This window comes from Alosa pseudoharengus, unplaced genomic scaffold, assembly GCF_046254945.1.
Source record: "Alosa pseudoharengus isolate Yale_2024_CS ecotype anadromous, Long Island Sound unplaced genomic scaffold, YU_APseudo_1.1 YU_APseudo_1.1_scf_2, whole genome shotgun sequence".
In the NCBI taxonomy this organism is placed as follows: domain Eukaryota; kingdom Metazoa; phylum Chordata; class Actinopteri; order Clupeiformes; family Clupeidae; genus Alosa; species Alosa pseudoharengus.
Window position 1 is genome coordinate 10,771,916 of NW_027468663.1, and position 19,139 is coordinate 10,791,054.

Genomic DNA, 19,139 nt, shown 5'->3' on the forward strand with positions numbered 1-19,139 from the left:
CTTCCCACCAATCCCCAACAACCAATCAGAGCTAAAGCCAGCTGCCTTATCTTATCGAATGACACAGGAATCGGGAAGGCAACGACAAAACTAACACATGATGTCTCAAGCAGCAGAGATTCCCTGAGCGTGTAAGAACAATTTGTTTCACTTACATGATTGAGGTTGGGTTGGGTAGAATGCAGGCTTTGGGTCCAAAATGAGTGGTTGGATATGGTCCATGAAGAAAATGGGGTCGTCTGAAATTCATGGCATGAACAATATAAGACTCACTTGTCTATTTGGAAAACAATATAAGACTAATTTGTAAATCTCTGCAACTGCATAAGTAGATTTACAACCAATGTAGGTTATACAAGAGTGAACAAATATACGTTATTTCTGTTCATCTGTTTTACTGCTACATAAAAACACATGGGTTACTGAGAGTACCTGCACCTATCCCATCTCTTGGGAGAGCTATCAGACGTCTCTACTGTCGAGCCCGTGGGTTCGGAGAGCTCATGTTGTCCAGGTAACCTCCGCGGTTCGCCGCCCCACAACAGCTGTTCTTGATCATCCAGTCGTCGCTGCGACCTCTTCACTTCACGCCGCCTGCGAGGTGATTTCCCCTGACGCTCCCTCTGTCTAGGTGGCCGGTCAGACGCGGTACAATTCGCCTTGCTTTCTGTCTTCTTGATAGGTCGCCTCTCCTCCACACCTTCCATTCTACAAGGCCGTAAATCACGTTACAGAGTTCAACCCACTAAATATAAGGACACTTATCTAAGTGTGTTAGCTAACTTCCCAAATAAATCCATTTCAATCACATATATACCCAACTCGACAATTCCATTCAGTATCTTCCAAAGAGCACCGTTTCAGTCACTGGTGACAGACAATAACTGTATGTAAATGTAAACTGACATGGATATAAAGTTGTAACATTGCTGGCTAATAAGTAATGTTATTGACTTTCTAGAAAGCTGGTTACATGATCAAGTTTGATCCATCAACAATGTATATAAAGCTATTGCCGGACGTTATGGGACGAAATCAGTCATTGAAGAATACTTTTAGTTGCTGTTAAGACAGGTAAAATTGACAATTCAAACATGAGGACATTACAAACTTCCCCAGCTAACGTTAACGTTAGCTTCCAAAAAACGCTAAAATATCTTAGCCAACTAACATTATCGCTAAATAACCAACTGTTAACTTGCGAATTCTAATGTCTCTTTCGTTTCGCGAACATTAACAGCTGGTTAAACGATTGTGTTGCTCATAAATATGACAGCTGGAGTTAACAACCAACACGGAGTTTTAAAACAGTATATTGTGTAGCTAGCTAGAAGCTAACTTACCTCCTAAAAAGCTAATTTACAGTGGCATTACAGCTCTTTTTCTGTCTGTCACAGAACATATTGTTAGCTAGCAGGATTAGCTCATCGTTCGCTAAGTAGCACTAGGTAGCTAGCTAGCTAACTACTGAAGATGAGGCGAGTTACCCCGGAGTTTGATTCAAAAACTAGCGACAAGTATCTTATAGTACCATGTAATGGTTAACAAACAATACAATAATCATATTACCTAAAATAACGATAAAAAGAATGCGGTTGTGTTAGCCATCTCCGGTGTATGGGCTAGCTTACGCTTGAGATCCAATGTTGGCTACCTCATGACTGTATGCTGTATGACGCGCTGACGTCATGCATAAGTTCTTGATGTTTTGGTGAAAAAATGTTTCAGGCTTTCACCAAGACTGTTTTGGAGTTGCTGGTTGAAAAACTAAACGATAGCATAAAAAGTAGTTACTTATATTGACTCAACTTCTTAATAAACACGTGTATGGCCAAAGTCCTCCATGATGTTTCTGTTAATCAGCTTAAGCCGGGTTGCCATTATGTAGCCAATTTAAAAGTAGCCTATCCTCGAATGCTAGTCTAGTATGCTTGTCGTGTGAGTTGTAGCCAACTTGTGAAACCAAGACGTAGCCTAGTCTGATTTGGAGACTTCTTTAGCCTGGCACAGTCACCTCAAAGCCCCACGGGTGTCGTGCCCCAGGAGCCGCCAAATCAAAATACTTATGGGTTCGCAAGTTGAGGTAACCCATAGTGACTCATCCCTGTCTGGGGAATAGGCCTACAAGGGAAAGTCTGCCCAAGCTGGTTTATGATGGCTCAAAACAAGCTGAGACAGTCACCGAAGAGCCGTGGTTATCCTCTTTGTAGGCTATTCCTAACCCATCTTACACAACAATCACAACACTTAGGCTAAGGCCCTTTATTCCCATGACGCGTCAATTAGTCCCATAAACATGTTGAACATCTTGGTCTGACGGGGTAGCCTAGTGGGGTGACTGATTTCCGTCGTCCACAGAATACATTTTTCTTAAAGGAACACGCCACCCAATGTCAGTAGTAATATATGTTCTTACCTTAACTTTCACGAGTTGAGTCATACCTCTCCCGTGTCGGTACGTGCACTCAAACACTCTGGTGCGCGGCTGGACTGTGTTAGCATGTTGCTATGCTAGCGGGCTTTGACGGTAGCTAAGCGTAGAAGTAATCAAAAACATCCACGTTTTCCCGACTTAAATACAGTTGCACAAGTAGTTGATAGAAATGCTACGGCCACGCAACATGAAACGTGGTGATTTTCCAAGCGAATAAACCGGAGAACTACAATGTGTGGCGCAATAGCACTTGGGAGTACTTCGACCTAGCATAGTAGTATTGTTAACACCTAATTGTAGATGGGTCATTCCACGAAAACGTGCCATTTTATGTCCCTCAAACAAAAGTGTCTTGCAAAGCTGAATGAACAATATTTTTTTCATAATTATTTTATATTTTAGGAAATATAATAATGATAAAAATAAATTATTTACTTTTTAAGAATACATCTTTTTTTTTAAAGGATTTTAAGCACTTTTCGTATTAGGAATATTGCAAAAGCTGAAAAAATGGCTTGTCCCTCGGTATGACTTGTCTAGTATCACTGGCTATTTAGGATTAAAAAAGTCAAATTATCATAAAAATAAATACATGTACAAAAACCCCTTTGGAGAAAATTAACTGTGCCAAAAGTTACATAATTTTCAGGAAGTGATATCCCCTGCCTTCCAGGAAGTTAATGGTGAAAAGACCAGAAAAGTGTTGTTCTCTTTTAATGACTTTTATTACAGTTTTGCTCCGTCTGACAGAAGGGGACAAGCTAGTTTTGTCAACCCTGTTACCGCAAAATCATGCATTAAAAAATTATTTGATTGAAAATTTAAATGTAAATATTTAACAGCATTTAAACCTCTCTTGAATGCACACCATGTGGTGTCCTGGTGTCCACCACATGGCTAGTAATGGCTGCCGATAACAATATTTCATCAACCCTGTTACTGTCAACCCTGTTACTGTCAATCCTAAAATCTAATAATTCATGTGTTCAACTCCAGAATTATTTATGTAACACATAATTATTTGTATAATATTCATGAATAGTTACAAGAGCACTCATTATTTTATAATAATATATGTTTTTTTTTTTGGTAACAGGGTTGACATAGCACACATACCTCCATTGACTATTTGTTAAAGTAAATAAATAAATAAATAAGATAGCCTGAGATGGCACCGCATGTTTTTCTGAGAGGTAAGAATCTACTTCATCCAAATAGGTGCTTCAAGGTTTTAAAAACAGTACTTTGAAAATTAGATATTTTGAATGCAAAATGGCACGTTTTCGTGGAATGACCCAGATCCTATCCACCACAGAGTTTAGAATCCATGCTGGATCGACCCTCAGCCTCTCCCTCCCCTCTGAGCGAGAGAGAGGCACACACACTAGAGATGCGCTGATGGGCTATTATTTCAACCATAACTGCATAGCAAAACTTATCATCCATCAGCCATCCATCAGCACCAAAGTTTTTTGACCAATTTTCAAAACCGCACCCGCCCACCATCCGCTGGTTGTTTTAATGTAGGCCTAGGCTATATGGGTGATGCAGCGCTGCTGACGTGAGGCTAGAAAGCCCTTGCCTGTTCTAGAAAGACTGATCTAATGCAGCAAATATAATAAAAGGCTAAAGTCGTACATTGGCTATGTTGTAGCCTATCCCCAGAATATCAGCAGCAAACTCAGTCTCTGTCTCGCATAACAGTCTCCAAATAAAACGCACATCGGCCTGTTGCCTATTCTGCCAGCTTGTGACAATATATCGTCCAAAATGCTTGATTGCATTACATTCTCCACATTTTTAACTAAATTTTCATGTACCACATCAGCATTTTTGTTCAGTGAATCTTTTGTAAATTGCTTTACAATAGCGCCGGGCCATGAAAGCCCGGTAATTTCTGAGTCATCTACAGATGTTTACACACATTCACCTCCCTAGAACCAACTTGACGTTGACTTCAACCTGTGTTATATCCTAGATGAGACTGCCTGGGTTATTTTGTTTCGATATTAGCCTATATATAAAACACATAATTGTAGCCTACCATTCAGGGAATAGGCATTTAAAAGAGACAGAGTGATATGACTCAGAAATGACATCGGGCGATGGCAGTGCGAGATGTTTGCGGCCCGTCATGTAGACCTAGGCTTAGCCTATAAATACAGTTGCATCCATTTGGATTGGGGGGTGACAGGTCAATCATTTTGGCCTCTTCATGACAGGTTCAAGTGTGTGTTACGATCGCGCCCCCCTGCCCCACCCCTCAAGTGGATTTGTCCAAGCAGCCACTTGGTTTGTGGGGAAATATAGCCTACGAGTCCATGCATGGTAGCCTAGGCTATATAAGTGCCCTCCGCTGGCTGGTGTTCACATCATCGCAGTTTAACCGTAAACAGCAATCAGAGGTGTCTAATTTTATTCCATAAATATATTGTTTTTATAGACGTAAGTTGCACGCGCTACGAAGAGCTTCCATTTACTGCACCATGTAGACTACTGTAATGCGGTGTGTCTGTCAACATAAAAAAAACTCCGGGTACCTACAATTTTCGCACAACTTGGTGGAAAAGTGTAGCACAGGTTAAAGAAAACCTATTCATGTTTGGACTCAAAAGGAACTTCAAAGTATTTCCCATATAGTAGCCTTTTAGCTCACAACGACAGTGAAAGTGGAACTTGGAAAGTGGAAGTCTCTCCACCGAGTGTTACATTAGATGCACAATCAGTCGATGCACGTAAAAAGTATCAACTGGTAGGTTAACGAAGGTAGCCTAATTTTGCAAAATGCTATGACGGCACACAAACTTGGGCAAAAACGTTTAGTATACACTTGTGGTGGTAGCCTACAGTTAATGTGAATCGCTGACTATAACCAATGTAGAAGATTTGCACCAAATAGGCCTAAAGGATGTGGTTGTGTTTCTACAACATGTTGCCACAAATCGTAATTTCTGTCACGATTTCTATGACGATCTCCATGCATGTTCAGTAGCCTATATTTTTCATTTAGTCAAGCAGTGACATGTGGTTTAATCAGTGTTGGGCAAGTTACTTCAAAATCGTAATATATTATGTATTACTTATTACTGTCATTTCAAAGTAATTCATTACATTATAATATTACTGTCTCTGAATTGTAAGGCATTACACTACTATTGTATTACTTTTAAGTTACTTTGACCAAATATGGATTTGGAATTCTAAATGCTGTTTATTATGCTCAATGCAGCTCATTGCACTTCTAATGGAGGGTGATGTGGTACAACATAATGACTGAGCTAGGCTTAAGGCTACAGTAGAATGCAATAGGTGCAGTGATGGCTCATGATGCAATACAAGGAACAATCATAGCCAGAATTTTGTTTAAAGAAGACAAAAGGTCAAAGTCTGGTCAATTGTGATAGAAATGCTGTAACTTTAGGCTTAGGCCTACTCATTACAATCAACAGAGAGCCCACTACCTGTATATTGTAACCCAAAACTTAAAGACATGTCAAGATAGGCTACACAGTGCAGCTACTGGCCATTTTGGTGCCCTAACTGGTGAAATACAGTATTAACCTAAGTATGTCATCATATGGCCAACTATAAAGATGTAATCTGCCTGTTCCCAGGGATGGGTAGTATTTCTGAAACATGTAATATGTGTTTCAAATGCAAAATAGTATTTTGTCATTTGTATTTTATTGGGTTGAAGGAAATGGCTCTGTATTTTGTATCAAAATACTTTATTAGTGTGTATTTTTGTATTTTAAAAATACTGCAAAATACTAAATGTGAAAAAAACAAAAAAAGTAGATACTACACACAGGTGTAATGAATAATTGGTAATTAGGCAACAATGGTTTATGTTTATCGCAATCAGCTAATGTGAGAACAGCTGTGTTCAACAACACTTCAGTGACGGCTATTGCTGAAGCATCAGCCCTGGTCTGAAGCACTGGTGTGAAGTGGTACGCAAGTAAAGATGAGCAAGTTGACCTGTGCAAGTTCACATAAGGACACTGACAAAGGCAACCATGTCCCATTGTCTCCATGCCAATCTTTAACAGAAAAATGTCAGATATCTCAACCACAAAGACATCAATAGATTGCTGAAAAAGAAGGTAAGAAAAATAGTAGGAAAACTTAGATGTGTAAGGCAAGCAAGCAAGTTTGGAGGTTGTTACTAAAAATGTGAACATGCACGTTGCACTGTTGTGCGGTAGACTTTCAGAATGAATGGAGTCGGAGTTTCTTTAATATCGAGGCGTCATATTTGTCCGATGGCCTGCTATAAAATTAATTGCGCTGTCTGTCTGAAAAAGACGCGCTCGTGCAGTCAAAATGAATGGGAGTCTTCAGAACAGGCTTGTCAGTCAACCTGACATAACAGTGTGTAAAGTAGCCTATAATTTGAATGACTTGTTATTTTATCAAGGATTTCTTTCTTTTTGCAAAAAATAAAGTACAATAGGCATTAATTAGTAGGCCAGGAGCATGTTGAAATTATGTGGCAAATTGCGTTTTTTATTACAATGATAAAATTGTAAAAGGACGTGACCGAAGCTGAGGCAAGCCAGGCAATAGGCCTATAGGCCCGAAGGTAATTGTAAAGCAATTTACAAAAGATTCACTGAACAAAAATGCTGATGTGGTACATGAAAATTTAGCTAAAAATGTGGAGAATGCAATGCAATCAAGCATTTTGGACGATATATTGTCACAAGCTGGCAGAATAGGCAACAGGCCGATGTGCGTTTTATTTGGAGAATGTTTTGCGAGACAGAGACTGAGTTTGCTGCTGATATTCTGGGGATAGGCTACAACATAGCCAATGTACGACTTTAGCCTTTTAATATATTTGCTGCATTAGATCAGTCTTTCTAGAACAGGCAAGGGCTTTCTAGCCTCACGTCAGCAGCGCTGCATCACCCATATAGCCTACATTAAAACAACCAGCGGATGGTGGGCGGGTGCGGTTTTGAAAATTGGTCAAAAAACTTTGGTGCTGATGGATGATAAGTTTTGCTATGCAGTTATGGTTGAAATAATAGCCCATCAGCGCATCTCTAGTGTGTGTGCCTCTCTCTCGCTCAGAGGGGAGGGAGAGGCTGAGGGTCGATCCAGCATGGATTCTAAACTCTGTGGTGGATAGGATCTACAATTAGGTGTTAACAATACTACTACGCTAGGTCGAAGTACTCCCAAGTGCTATTGCGCCACACATTGTAGTTCTCCGGTTTATTCGCTTGGAAAATCGCCACGTTTCATGTTGCGTGGCCGTAGCATTTCTATCAACTACTCGTGCAACTGTATTTAAGTCGGGAAAACGTGGATGTTTTTTGGATTTTCCCAATCCAGCATGTACAGAATGCTTAGGCCTACGAGGTTATCATAGACTATACAAATGTCCAGGAGATGTCACTGGAGAGATGGTTATCGCAGAAGTGCAATCCTTCAATCCCTGCAGAGGTGCAATCAAAGATTATAGAGCTGCACAGTCCCGCCCACAGCCGATGCCGGATGTAAAAATTCAATGCAATTTCTCCATTGACAATTGCGGTATGGTGGGTGTAGTCGTTGGAATTACGATCTTTCACAATGTTGTAATTCAATAGTTACGAAACAAACTGCAAATGTCTTTACATGAAAAATTGTCTTTAAAATTGACAAACATCATATGGGTAATTCAAGGCACAAGTCAACCGGGACCAGAAAATAATTTATTTTTCGCCATAGACTGCCATTCAAATTTTTTTGAAAGATAGGTCCCATGGAGGCAAACGGAAGGGGCGGGACTTCACCACTCTATAGGAGCATATACAATCGCTTAGTACAGCCGTAGCTGGTTTTAAGTCTACCACGTGCAGTTAAGTTTTTATGGCTTACTGTTAAGTGACATAGCAGGCAGCAAGATGCAACCGTTAACTAGCATAACAGCTCTTATCGTTTCATTCATTTCATTCATTTAAATTCACACACATCATATGTGAAATTTGTGGCACAATTCAAACTGGACCAAAAAATTATTGTTATCTCTCCATTAACTCCCGTTCATAATTTTTTGAAAGATTATGGACCGGAAGTAGAAGGGGCGGGACTTCACCACTCTACACCATAGATATATACACTAGATGTCGCCTTCTGCTTCTCAGCATGTGTCAACACCGCCGCCATCTTGGAACAGGGATCTGAAGCGCTAAACTAGTTCTCCTGTATTGTCAGCGTTACCTATTTAGCGACGTTTGGCCATCCCCAGCGATAGAAAACCTTTTTAGCGATTAGCGACAAATTTGGGAACTTCTCACAATGATGGCAGATCGGCTTCTTTGTTGTTGAAACGTAAGAAAATCACCTTTCTCATGGTTTTGTCATTTATGAATTCAGCTACATCTCGTTTGCCCATGGCACTGACCCATGATTATAAAAGTAACGACTGGCGTAGCCTATGTAGTAGCAGAGGTAAATGTTCTACAGATCTACAGCAACTTCTGGTGAGATTACAACTTACATGAGTAAACAAGACGAGGGGTATGTGGCTTCAACCAGAGCCTGTCTACGAAGAGCCTGTTTACTTTCATTGTATCGAACCTGGTTGCAGTTTACTCATTGTTCCTCTAGGGGCCGCCGCTAGCTAGTGCAGAATGAATGGGTGTCTATGGGGCTAGACGGGTAAAATGTATCTTTATTATCGTCTTAAGCTTAGTTTTCTCTAGACTCAACCATAAATACATGCCTGCCAGTTGGAACAACCCAAAAAACTAGATAATTGCTTGAGATTTTGACAATTTATGGTGATTTTATTTTCGCTAGATCTTTGCCCAGATTGACGCTAATGCATTATAGAGGAGTGGATCACTGAAGCAAGATGGCGTCTCGATTGACGCATTCGTTCCAATGAACAGCAGTAGTCAAGGCGACATCTAGTGTATATATCTATGGATAGACACTAGAGTTCATGGGGCACTAACCTTGTTTTGAGATAAATGCCTTTTATTCGCGATCTCTTGGATAAGTACTTCATTACCCACAATCCTGAACAATCCCACAGTGATGCCTCTGATTGGTGGAAAGGCCGTTATGGTCATAGCAGAGCCCGTCTACGGAGAGCCTGGCCACTTCGTATTAAGTCCCATTGTACCGAATTTTGGTTGCAGTTCCACCAGATTTCCACTGGGGGCGATCGCCATGAGTGCAGAATGAATGGGAGTCAATGGAGCTAGACGGCTAAATTTGTCTCTTTCACCTGATTATCGTTGACAAATCTCAGATTTGATTGTAGTTTGTATAACTTCAACATGGGTTATAGGTCAAAAGTTGAATGAACGAATACTTATGTCCTTTTGATTTCTTACAATTTGGGTCGTTGTTGCCCATAACACGCTAGCATTGTGCTAATGAGTGACGCCATTGACACGTTTGAAAGGCTTTTTAGCACAATTAAGTGACTTTAAAAAATATAATACTCCACCAAGTGTATTTTCTTTGCCTCCCCTTTCGAATACAATATTCAAATTACTTGGAAAAAAAATTATATCCCGAGAAAAGTGGATTTTGAGGGGTACAGCTCCATAGACCTCCATGCATTCTGCACTCGTGGACGAGCGCCCTCATGTGGAACCACAGAAGGAACTGCAAACAGTTCAGAAACCGGAAGTTTTCCGAGAGTGGCAGTTCTCCCCTTATTAGACATTCTCTGGTCATAGTTTGAAACTTTCTCAGCGAAAAATATTGACAAGGATGGCGGAGTCTTTTACTGCCTATGGTCAGAGCCCGTCTACGGAGAGCCTCCCCACTCTCTATTAATCCCATACAAACCGAATTTGGCTGCAGTTCACCAGAGTTCACCTAGATGGCGATCGCGGGCGAGTCCAAAATACATGGGGTCCTATGGAGCTACATGGCTACATTTATTGTTTTCACCTATTTAACAACTGAAACCCTCAGATTTTATTGTATTTTTCGCAAAATGGATATGGATTATCAATCAAAAGTGAAATAATCCGGGAGTCATGTCCTTTCGTTTTCTTACAGGTTAGGTCATTGTTGCCCATAACACGCTAGCATTGATGCTATGCTATGCTATGATCATGCTAATGAATGACGTCATTGACACGTTTGAAAGGCTTTTTAGAACAATTAAGTGACTTTAAAAAATATAATACTCAACCAAGTGTATTGTCTTTGTCTCCCCTTTCGAATACAATACTCAAATTACTTGAAAAAAAATTATATCCCGAGAAAAGTGGATTTTGAGGGGTACAGCTCCATAGACCTCCATGCATTCTGCACTCGTGGACGAGCACCCTCATGTGGAACCACAGAAGGAACTGCAACCAGTTCAGAAACCGGAAGTTTTCCGAGAGTGGCAGTTCTCCCCTTATTAGACATTCTCTGGTCATAGTTTGAAACTTTCTCAGCGAAAAATATTGACAAGGATGGCGGAGTCTTTTACTGCCTTTGGTCAGAGCCCGTCTACGGAGAGCCTCCCCACTCTCTATTAATCCCATACAAACCGAATTTGGCTGCAGTTCACCAGAGTTCACCTAGATGGCGATTGCGGGCGAGTCCAAAATACATGGGGTCCTATGGAGCTACATGGCTACATTTATTGTTTTCACCTATTTAACAACTGAAACCCTCAGATTTTATTTTATTTTTCGCAAAATGGATATGGATTATCAATCAAAAGTGAAATAATCCGGGAGTCATGTCCTTTCGTTTTCTTACAGGTTAGGTCGTTGTTGCCCATATCACGCTAGCATTGATGCTATGCTATGCTATGATCATGCTAATGAATGACGTCATTGACACGTTTGAAAGGCTTTTTAGAACAATTAAAGCAACACCAAAGAGTTTTTTGTACCTTAAAATAATGTTTCCAAAATCGTTTCAGTGGTTCATCAACTCGTAACAGGGTGAACGGCACTTTCTGCATTCGCTTCGCGGCCCTCTATCGGCTATAACCGCACTATGTAAGTTTGCTGCATCGGGTAGCGGATCTGTAGTTCGATGGAATGAGACATGAGAAACTACAAATTTGACTTGCATCTGATGTCGCAATACATCGTACTTTCATAAAATCATGCAACTTATTCTACCTTGTCTGTGGACATTGTTATTTGCAAAGCCGGTGCTGGATAAACAAATAGTACGTGCGACAGATGAAAAGTTCTTTGGTGTTGCTTTAAGTGACTTTAAAAAAAGCTCCATAGACCTCCATTCATTCTGGACTCGCCCGCGAGCGCCCCTAGATGCAGTACCACACCGGAACTTCGGAAGAGTTCCGAGAGTGAAGGTTTTCCCCTTATTAGACATTCTCTGCTATGGTGAAAATCTTAATGTGATTAAAAACTTTCTTGACGAATATTGGTACTTGTATCAACAAGGATTGGGGTTTATACATCACACAAACTTAGTCAGGGCCAATACACTATCAAATAGACCACTGTAAATGTTAGTTTAAACACTCAAACTTTTCAGGTAGCCGACAGGCTAACCTTTAGCATTTCCGACATTGTATGTCATTACATAATTCAGCTAACATGCTGCAATGCTGCAACACAGGTATGAAATATATTATGTTTTAGTGGGTGTCCAAAGGGGTGAAAGCCACTTTAAATCGGGTCACATTATTGACTGTTGTGTGTCCGAGAGTCAGTTTGTGGGTTTTGTAAGGGCCAGCATGAGGGACAAGACCTACAAAGTTGTGGTGAGTTAAGCAGGGAGGTTGGTAACGTTAATGCTGCTAGCAGTGCTAGTTAACATTAGCTAGGCTACTGTAGCCTTCATACTGTATGATTCATATCAATCATTAATCTAGGAATACTTTGTGCATTTAATGAACATTTTGTGTAATAATTCACGGCAAATTAATAAACTGAATATTGTGGTCCAAGAGCAGACCATGCACCAATCCATGCATCAGCCCGACTGAGCAGTGATGACAGCATAGGATGAGTCAGGTAACGTTACGTAGCACTGCCGTTAACGTTAACCGCTTTCACACACACACGATATAAAATACACGATGATAAATATAAAATCCAATATCAAAACACTATTATTTACACGATTTCTCCTGAAATAACTGCTATTAACTGCACAATCACTATATAAAAATCACTGTTTGGAGGAAAGGGTTCTCATGCTGTCGCCGGTTTGAAATGGCAAAATAAATCGCGCCGATTTTGCCTATATTATTCAGTGAGGCGCGGTGGTTTATGGGATGAGTAGTTCCCTTGCTCAGAAATGAAAATATGTACACAGTCTTGTACCTTTGACTTTTTTTGGATTTTCTCTTCGTTTTTTCACTCGAAATGATATGTTGTATGCTTATGAATTATGCCGTAGCTGGTTAGCCTAAGACATGCTGTAAAACTCTTTAGATACGGATTTTTCCAAACGTCAATGTGACAAATGAATGGGAATCTTACATCCGGCACCTAACCGCATTTTGGCTGTGGGCGGGACTGTGCAGCTCTATAGAGCCGGATGTAAAAAGTCAATGCAATTTCTCCATTGACAATTGCGGTGTAAGCCATAAAAACTTAACTGCACGTGGTAGACTTAAAACCAGCTACGGTTGTAATAAGCGATTGTATATGCTCCTATAGACACCAAGAGTTCGTGGGGCACTAACCTTGTTTTGAGATAAATGCCTTTTATTCGCGATCTCTTGGATAAGTACTTCATTACCCACAATCCTGAACAATCCCACAATCCCACAGTGATGCCTCTGATTGGTGGAAAGGCCGTTATGGTCATAGTTTGAAACTTTCTCAGCGGAAAAATATTGACAAAGATGGAGGAGTTTTTTACTGCCTATGGCGAAAATCTTAATGTGATTAAAAACTTTCTTGACGAATATTGGTACTTGTATCAACAAGGATTGGGGTTTATACATCACACGAACTTAGTCAGGGCCAATACACTATCAAATAGACCACTGTAAATGTTAGTTTAAACAGTCAAACTTTTCAGGTAGGCTAGCACTAGCCGACAGGCTAACCTTTAGCATTTCCGACATTGTATGTCATTAGCAGCTACATAATGCAGCTAACATTAGCCTACATGCTGCAACACAGGTATGAATATTATGTTTTAGTGAGTGTCCAAAGGGGTGAAAGCCACTTTAAATCGGGTCACATTATTGACTGTTGTGTGTCTGAGAGTCAGTTTGTGGGTTTTGTAAGGGTCAGCAGCATGAGGGACAAGACCTACAAAGTTGTGGTGAGTTAGCTAAGCAGGGAGGTTGTAATGTTAATGCTGCTAGCAGTGCTAGTTAACATTAGCTAGGCTACTGTAGCCTTCATACTGTATGATTCATATTAATCATTAACCTAGGAATACTTCGTGCATTTAATGAACATTTTGTGTAATAATTCACGGCAAATTAATAAACTGAATATGGTGGTCCAAGAGCAGACCATGCATCAGCCCGACTGAGCAGTGATGACAGCATAGGATGAGTCAGGTAACGTTATGAAGCACTGCCGTTAACGTTAACCGCTTTCACACACACGATATAAAATACACGATGATAAATATAAAATTCAGTATCAAAACACTATTATTTACACGATTACTCCTGAAATAACTGCTATTAACTGCACAATCACTAGGGATGTGACGCTCGAAGCTGACGTTTCGAAACAGTGTCGAGCTTCCGAAACGCAAGTGTTTCGAACAGTGTTTCGAAGTGTGGTTCAAAACGCCCATGTCACGTGACCATGGCTTAGTGAGGCTTCGTGGTGTTTCAATTTGGTTTGGACAGGTGCACAGCCTTACCGCGCGAGCCAATTACCCGAGAAAAACACCTGTTTGATCTAAATTACAAAGTCCCAGAATGCTTAAAAGTCATTCAAACACATCCTATCTTTGTGGGTTTTTTGTGAGGAGAGAGATTTTGAGAGATATAGCGACATAGAGATATATAGAGATATAGCGATGTATAGTGCATTCTTGTGATTGATAGGTTAGTGATATAGATTAGTTGACAGGCTAGAGACAGACAGTGAGCGATAGTTTAGATAGATATAGTCTAGTGACGTTAATATTTAGATAGTAGCAGAAGTAAAAAAATATATAACTGATGCCTTTATTTCAAGAACAGCTGACCCTTTGAAATACTGGCAGGAGAGGAGAGTGGTTTATCCAAACCTAACTGTGATGGCCAAAAAATATTTGTGCATGCCAGCAACAAGTGTGCCTTGTGAAAGAATTTTTTCCAAGGCTGGGGAGGTTTATTCAAAAACAAGAAACAGATTAAATGCCAAGACGGCAGAACAACTGTTATTCCTAAATAAAAATGTATGTTGACATACAAAAAATGTGTTGTTTATTTTTCCCATGTTGTACCTGTTTAGTCTAACGCATGTATCCTTTATTTCCCTACAACATGTTCCCAAAAAAAACCCTGGGCCATAAGCATAGCCTACATTTTAAAACCATTGTAGCATTTTCCTCTCCAGCATATTCCAAAGGATAATGTACTATGAAACTGAAATAACAAAACATCTAACTGGCAGATATAAAAATATTCTTGTTATTGAAGGCATATAGTCTGTAATTTCTAAGCACCAGCAGGGAATCAAACACCGGACGCTCCGGCCGAATGCAAGTGTGCTAACCACTCAACCACGTAGCTGTGGACGAAATCGTGCGTTCCATGTTGGCTATTTATATTCTTCGTCTGAAGCAGTTGTGCTTCACGGTCAAAATGTGATGGTGACATCTAGTGGCTAGTTTTGCTAACATGGAGTTACGGGTGTCGGATTGTTTCGAAACCTCGACACATTCCGGCGCAATTGCTTCGAACGTTTCGTTGTTTCACAAAGCCTCGTTCTGCCCATCCCTAACAATCACTATATAAATATCACTGTTTGGAGGAAAGGGTTCGCTGCTGTCGCCTGTTGGAAATGAAATATTTCGCGCTGGTTCGTGCTGCTTATATATTTTTCAGTGAGGCCCGGTGGTTTATGGGATGAGTAGTTCCTTCGCTCGGAAATGAAAATATGTACACAGTCTTGTACCTTTGACTTTTTTGGGATTTTCTATTCGTTTTTTCACTCGAAATGATATGTTGTATGCTTATGAGTTATGCCGTAGCTGGTTAGCCTAAGACATGCTGTAAAACTCTTTAGATACGGATTTTTCCAAACGTCAATGGGACAAATGAATGGGAAGCTTACATCCGGCACCTAACCGCGTTTTGGCTGTGGGCGGGACTGTGCAGCTCTATAGGCGGAGCAAGATAGGCTATTTCATCAGGAGGGTAGGCCTATGCTATTCCAGATCAACCTCGTTAAAAGGCCAAACCTGCCTTAGCCTATTTCGAGGTCTCACTCATTTTAGTGAGTTCCGTTCCATTAGTGTGGTTAACGTGAATCCCAGCTTGGTAACTGGGAATTTATTTTAATTAATTTATGCCACAGAACTAACCTGAGCCGCTTCGGGAATCCGGATCGCACGGGTAAAAAAAAAAAATAAAATGAAAAAAAAAACGCCCGCCTGTTTTGCGGACTTCTCAATAAAGCATCGGGAACTAAAGTGGCCTAGGTTAAGCTTAAACAACCACTGAAATAGCCTACCGGTAGGCTATTTTAACGTTAGTTAGCTCACCGTCAAGCTTATATCAAAGCCAACGAACTTTTCAGTTAAAAGTTAGCATTCACCCCCACCATCACTAAGTTAATTTGAAGTTTGTGTTGTCAATATAGGTGAATATAACCGCTGGTCAAGTTTTAACTTGGTTTCTTTTTTAAATGTGTTAACATCTCCTATTTATTTAAAAGTATATCAAGAAAGAAGTGGTGGACTGGATGAAGCGCTGAAGATGATGGACTTTTCTAATAAGGATTTCTGGAGCAAGGTAAGGCTCTAAATTATAAGAATATCTACAATTAAAATGTGATACCTTTTTCTTTTTTCCTGTCAAAGAATCAGGAATTACAAGATTAAAACAATGCATTTTTGACAGCAGCCAGTAAATGTAGACGTGTATTAGAACATTTTAAACTATGAAGTGATGTATAAAACATTTGATCACTGTATTATTATTTCAAATGACCTTGTTTTGACTTAACTCTTGTTTTGTCTGTCATAGTGATGATTGTAGGTGCTGCAGGACTTCCAGCTACTGTTTGGAGAAGATATTTCCTCTCAATTTATGGAAGTGGGGAATTTTTCTGAAGTCAGAAATCATCAAAGGATCCAAGAACCTCACCAAGACACCCATGTTGGACTCTTGATTCTCAAACACCACTTTTAGTAGAGCGGCTACAAGGCCAATTTGGCAAGAATCGTGCAAATTATGATACAAGCATGAAACTTGGTAGGAAAGTGCTTATGACCAATACAATCAAATGTACCTGATTGGCCACTTGAAATGAATAAATCATCTTGGAAAATGGCCGCCAAAAAAGACTCCAGAAATTGATTTATTGCATAGAATTGACCTAGCAAATTATGATACAAGCACAAAACTCAACATGTATGTGCTCAAGAGCAATACAATGAAATCTACCTGATTGGCCACTTGAAATGGTGGCCATTTTCCAAGATGGCTGCCAAAAAAGACCCTAGAAATTGATTTATTGCACAGAATTGTCAAAGCAAATTATGATGGACGCATGAAATTTGGCATGGATGTGATCAAGACCAATACAATCAAATCCACTTGATTTGCTACTTGAAATGCTGGCCATTTTCCAAGATGGCGTCCAAAAAGACCCAAGAAATTTGCAAATTTCAAATGTGCAAATTGCAAATGTGGTGTAAATAATTGTTCACTCTCCTTATATGTTTCCATAGATGATGAAGTGATACAGATATTACAAATGTTCCACAATGACAAATAAGCCACTTATGACACACAAATAGCATGGTGATAACATGCTAATAATACCAGTTCTCAATGTCAATGGAGGGCGTTGCGTGATGCCACCCCCCCACCCCCCCAAACAAATAAAATGGTTATGACATGCTAATAATACAATGACACTAATATGCTAATAACGGCAATTCATGGCTGTTAAACAAAAGATGCGTGTACACCAGAAACGACCTCAGCTACCAAGTAGCCAAGATCGTTGAAGAAGCTTTCTCATGAATTCGCTTTTTTCGCTCTGGACGTGATATTGACATGTTTGATTTAGCTAATCACATAACGGCACTGGCTTGTCAGCCTGGGACATTTGAAGATAAGAGCATTCCAATTGTTTTTTGCCGATTAGCTGACTTAATTGCTAAATCGCTTAATCGCTCTGGTCGCCCAGATTGGTTCGCTCCTGGCGAATTTACTTTGGTCGCTTTATTCGCCGACCCTCCATAGACAAATAATGACTTCCCCACAATTACCCCAGAGTTAGAGAACAAGGCGACCAGAGGGAATCAATCAGCAGTGGTCCAATGTCGCTGTAAGGGGCTAAAATTAATTCTGAATAACCTCAGTGGCTGGTTTAATTCAGATAGTTTTGGTCTAAATATTGTAAGGATATCGAGAGTGATATACAGTACATATACTCAAATGTAAAACGGCATACAGTGTAATTTGTAGTAGGCGAGTAGGCTACAAAGTAGGGCAGTAAGAACAGACAGGAATATTATATATGAGGCATACTAGCATATAAGTGTTCTGTGTAACCACTCTGAAGGCCTGACTGACCGCAACGTCAAAAAAAGTTTGGTTTGACTAACTGTAGCAACATTGGCCTTTTCCATGCTCAAGGTGAGGGTGGGTAAAGAAATATTACATCTTACTTGTGACATGGTCAGAATAATCAGCAATTGATATTGATATACTGCCACACCACTCATCAAAGGCATTTTCTTCTTCTCCACCTGCTGTATGTGTTTGCACAGCTTTGTTAAAACAGGCTTACATTGTTGAAAAACAAATAGCATTTTTCTACACGTGCGTCTTTCTGTTAAAATACCTACACTAAATTCTGAATCACATTTTGCCAATCAGCCCAAAACGAATTGAATCAACTGAATGAATTCAAAAGGTGATCCAAAGATCATACCACAATCTGATTTTTTAGATTAACAATGGACAACGAACGTATAACACACACTGACTGGTCAAAGTGCTGTCTGTGTCAGCAGGACACAAAAGAACAATTAAAATCTCCCGATACGAATCCTGCAAAGACAGATAAAGATGGCTATACAACATTAGCAAAAAATATCCCCTTGTTCCACTCTCTTAATGCATTGCCTATCAAACTTGATTGTGCAAGACTTGACACAAGAGGTGGAATAGAACAAACGCTCAGACAGAATAAAGCCAGATACCACGAAAACTGCAGGCTTTTTTTTAATAATAGTAAGCTGAAGAGAGTAGAGAAAAGAACAGTTAAGATGAAACACTGAATTTGTGAAACACTGAATCTCAGTTATGTGCCTTTTTGCTTGATTTTTGCTTGATTGAATTTCCAATGACTTCATCATAGAAGGAAACAGAAATGTAGTGAATGTTATCATTGATTTGGGCCACATCTGCTAAATTAATTGCAATTAATGAAGTTCTAGTGTCTTATTTGGTGGCCATCTTTAAAAATGGCTGCCATATTACATTGTCAAGTTGCAAATGAGGTGGATTTTATTATATTGCTCTTTAGCACAAACACACAAAATTACATACTTGTATCATCATTTTCTTGCTCACTTCTGGGCTAAATTCAGTCTTTTGGCGGCCATATTGTAAAATGGCTTCCAT

General features: G+C 39.9%; 1 protein-coding gene and 1 long non-coding RNA gene across 5 annotated transcripts in view; one reads left to right on the forward strand and one right to left on the reverse strand.

Moving 5' to 3' along the window:
* Positions 1–19,139, reverse strand: part of nadkb (NAD kinase b) — a 41,027-nt gene that overhangs the window by 9,052 nt on the left and 12,836 nt on the right. For 2 of the 3 annotated variants that reach the window (XM_076293661.1, XM_076293664.1), the window contains 2 exons: positions 433–708; positions 156–239 (listed from right to left, as the gene is read on the reverse strand). In XM_076293661.1, the coding sequence (XP_076149776.1) occupies positions 156–239; positions 433–708 (360 nt within the window). Of the gene's footprint in view, positions 1–155; positions 240–432; positions 709–1,569; positions 1,983–19,139 lie in introns of those variants that run through there. The other variant, XM_076293663.1, reaches the window with a different exon arrangement.
* LOC143133802 (uncharacterized) lies at positions 45–18,089 on the forward strand. 2 transcript variants are annotated; one of them, XR_012988556.1, is made up of 3 exons: positions 45–131; positions 16,213–16,289; positions 16,524–18,089. It is a non-coding gene; the product is annotated as an uncharacterized LOC143133802 (long non-coding RNA). The 2 variants fall into 2 exon arrangements; XR_012988555.1 differs by lacking the exon at positions 45–131 and adding an exon at positions 3,272–3,627.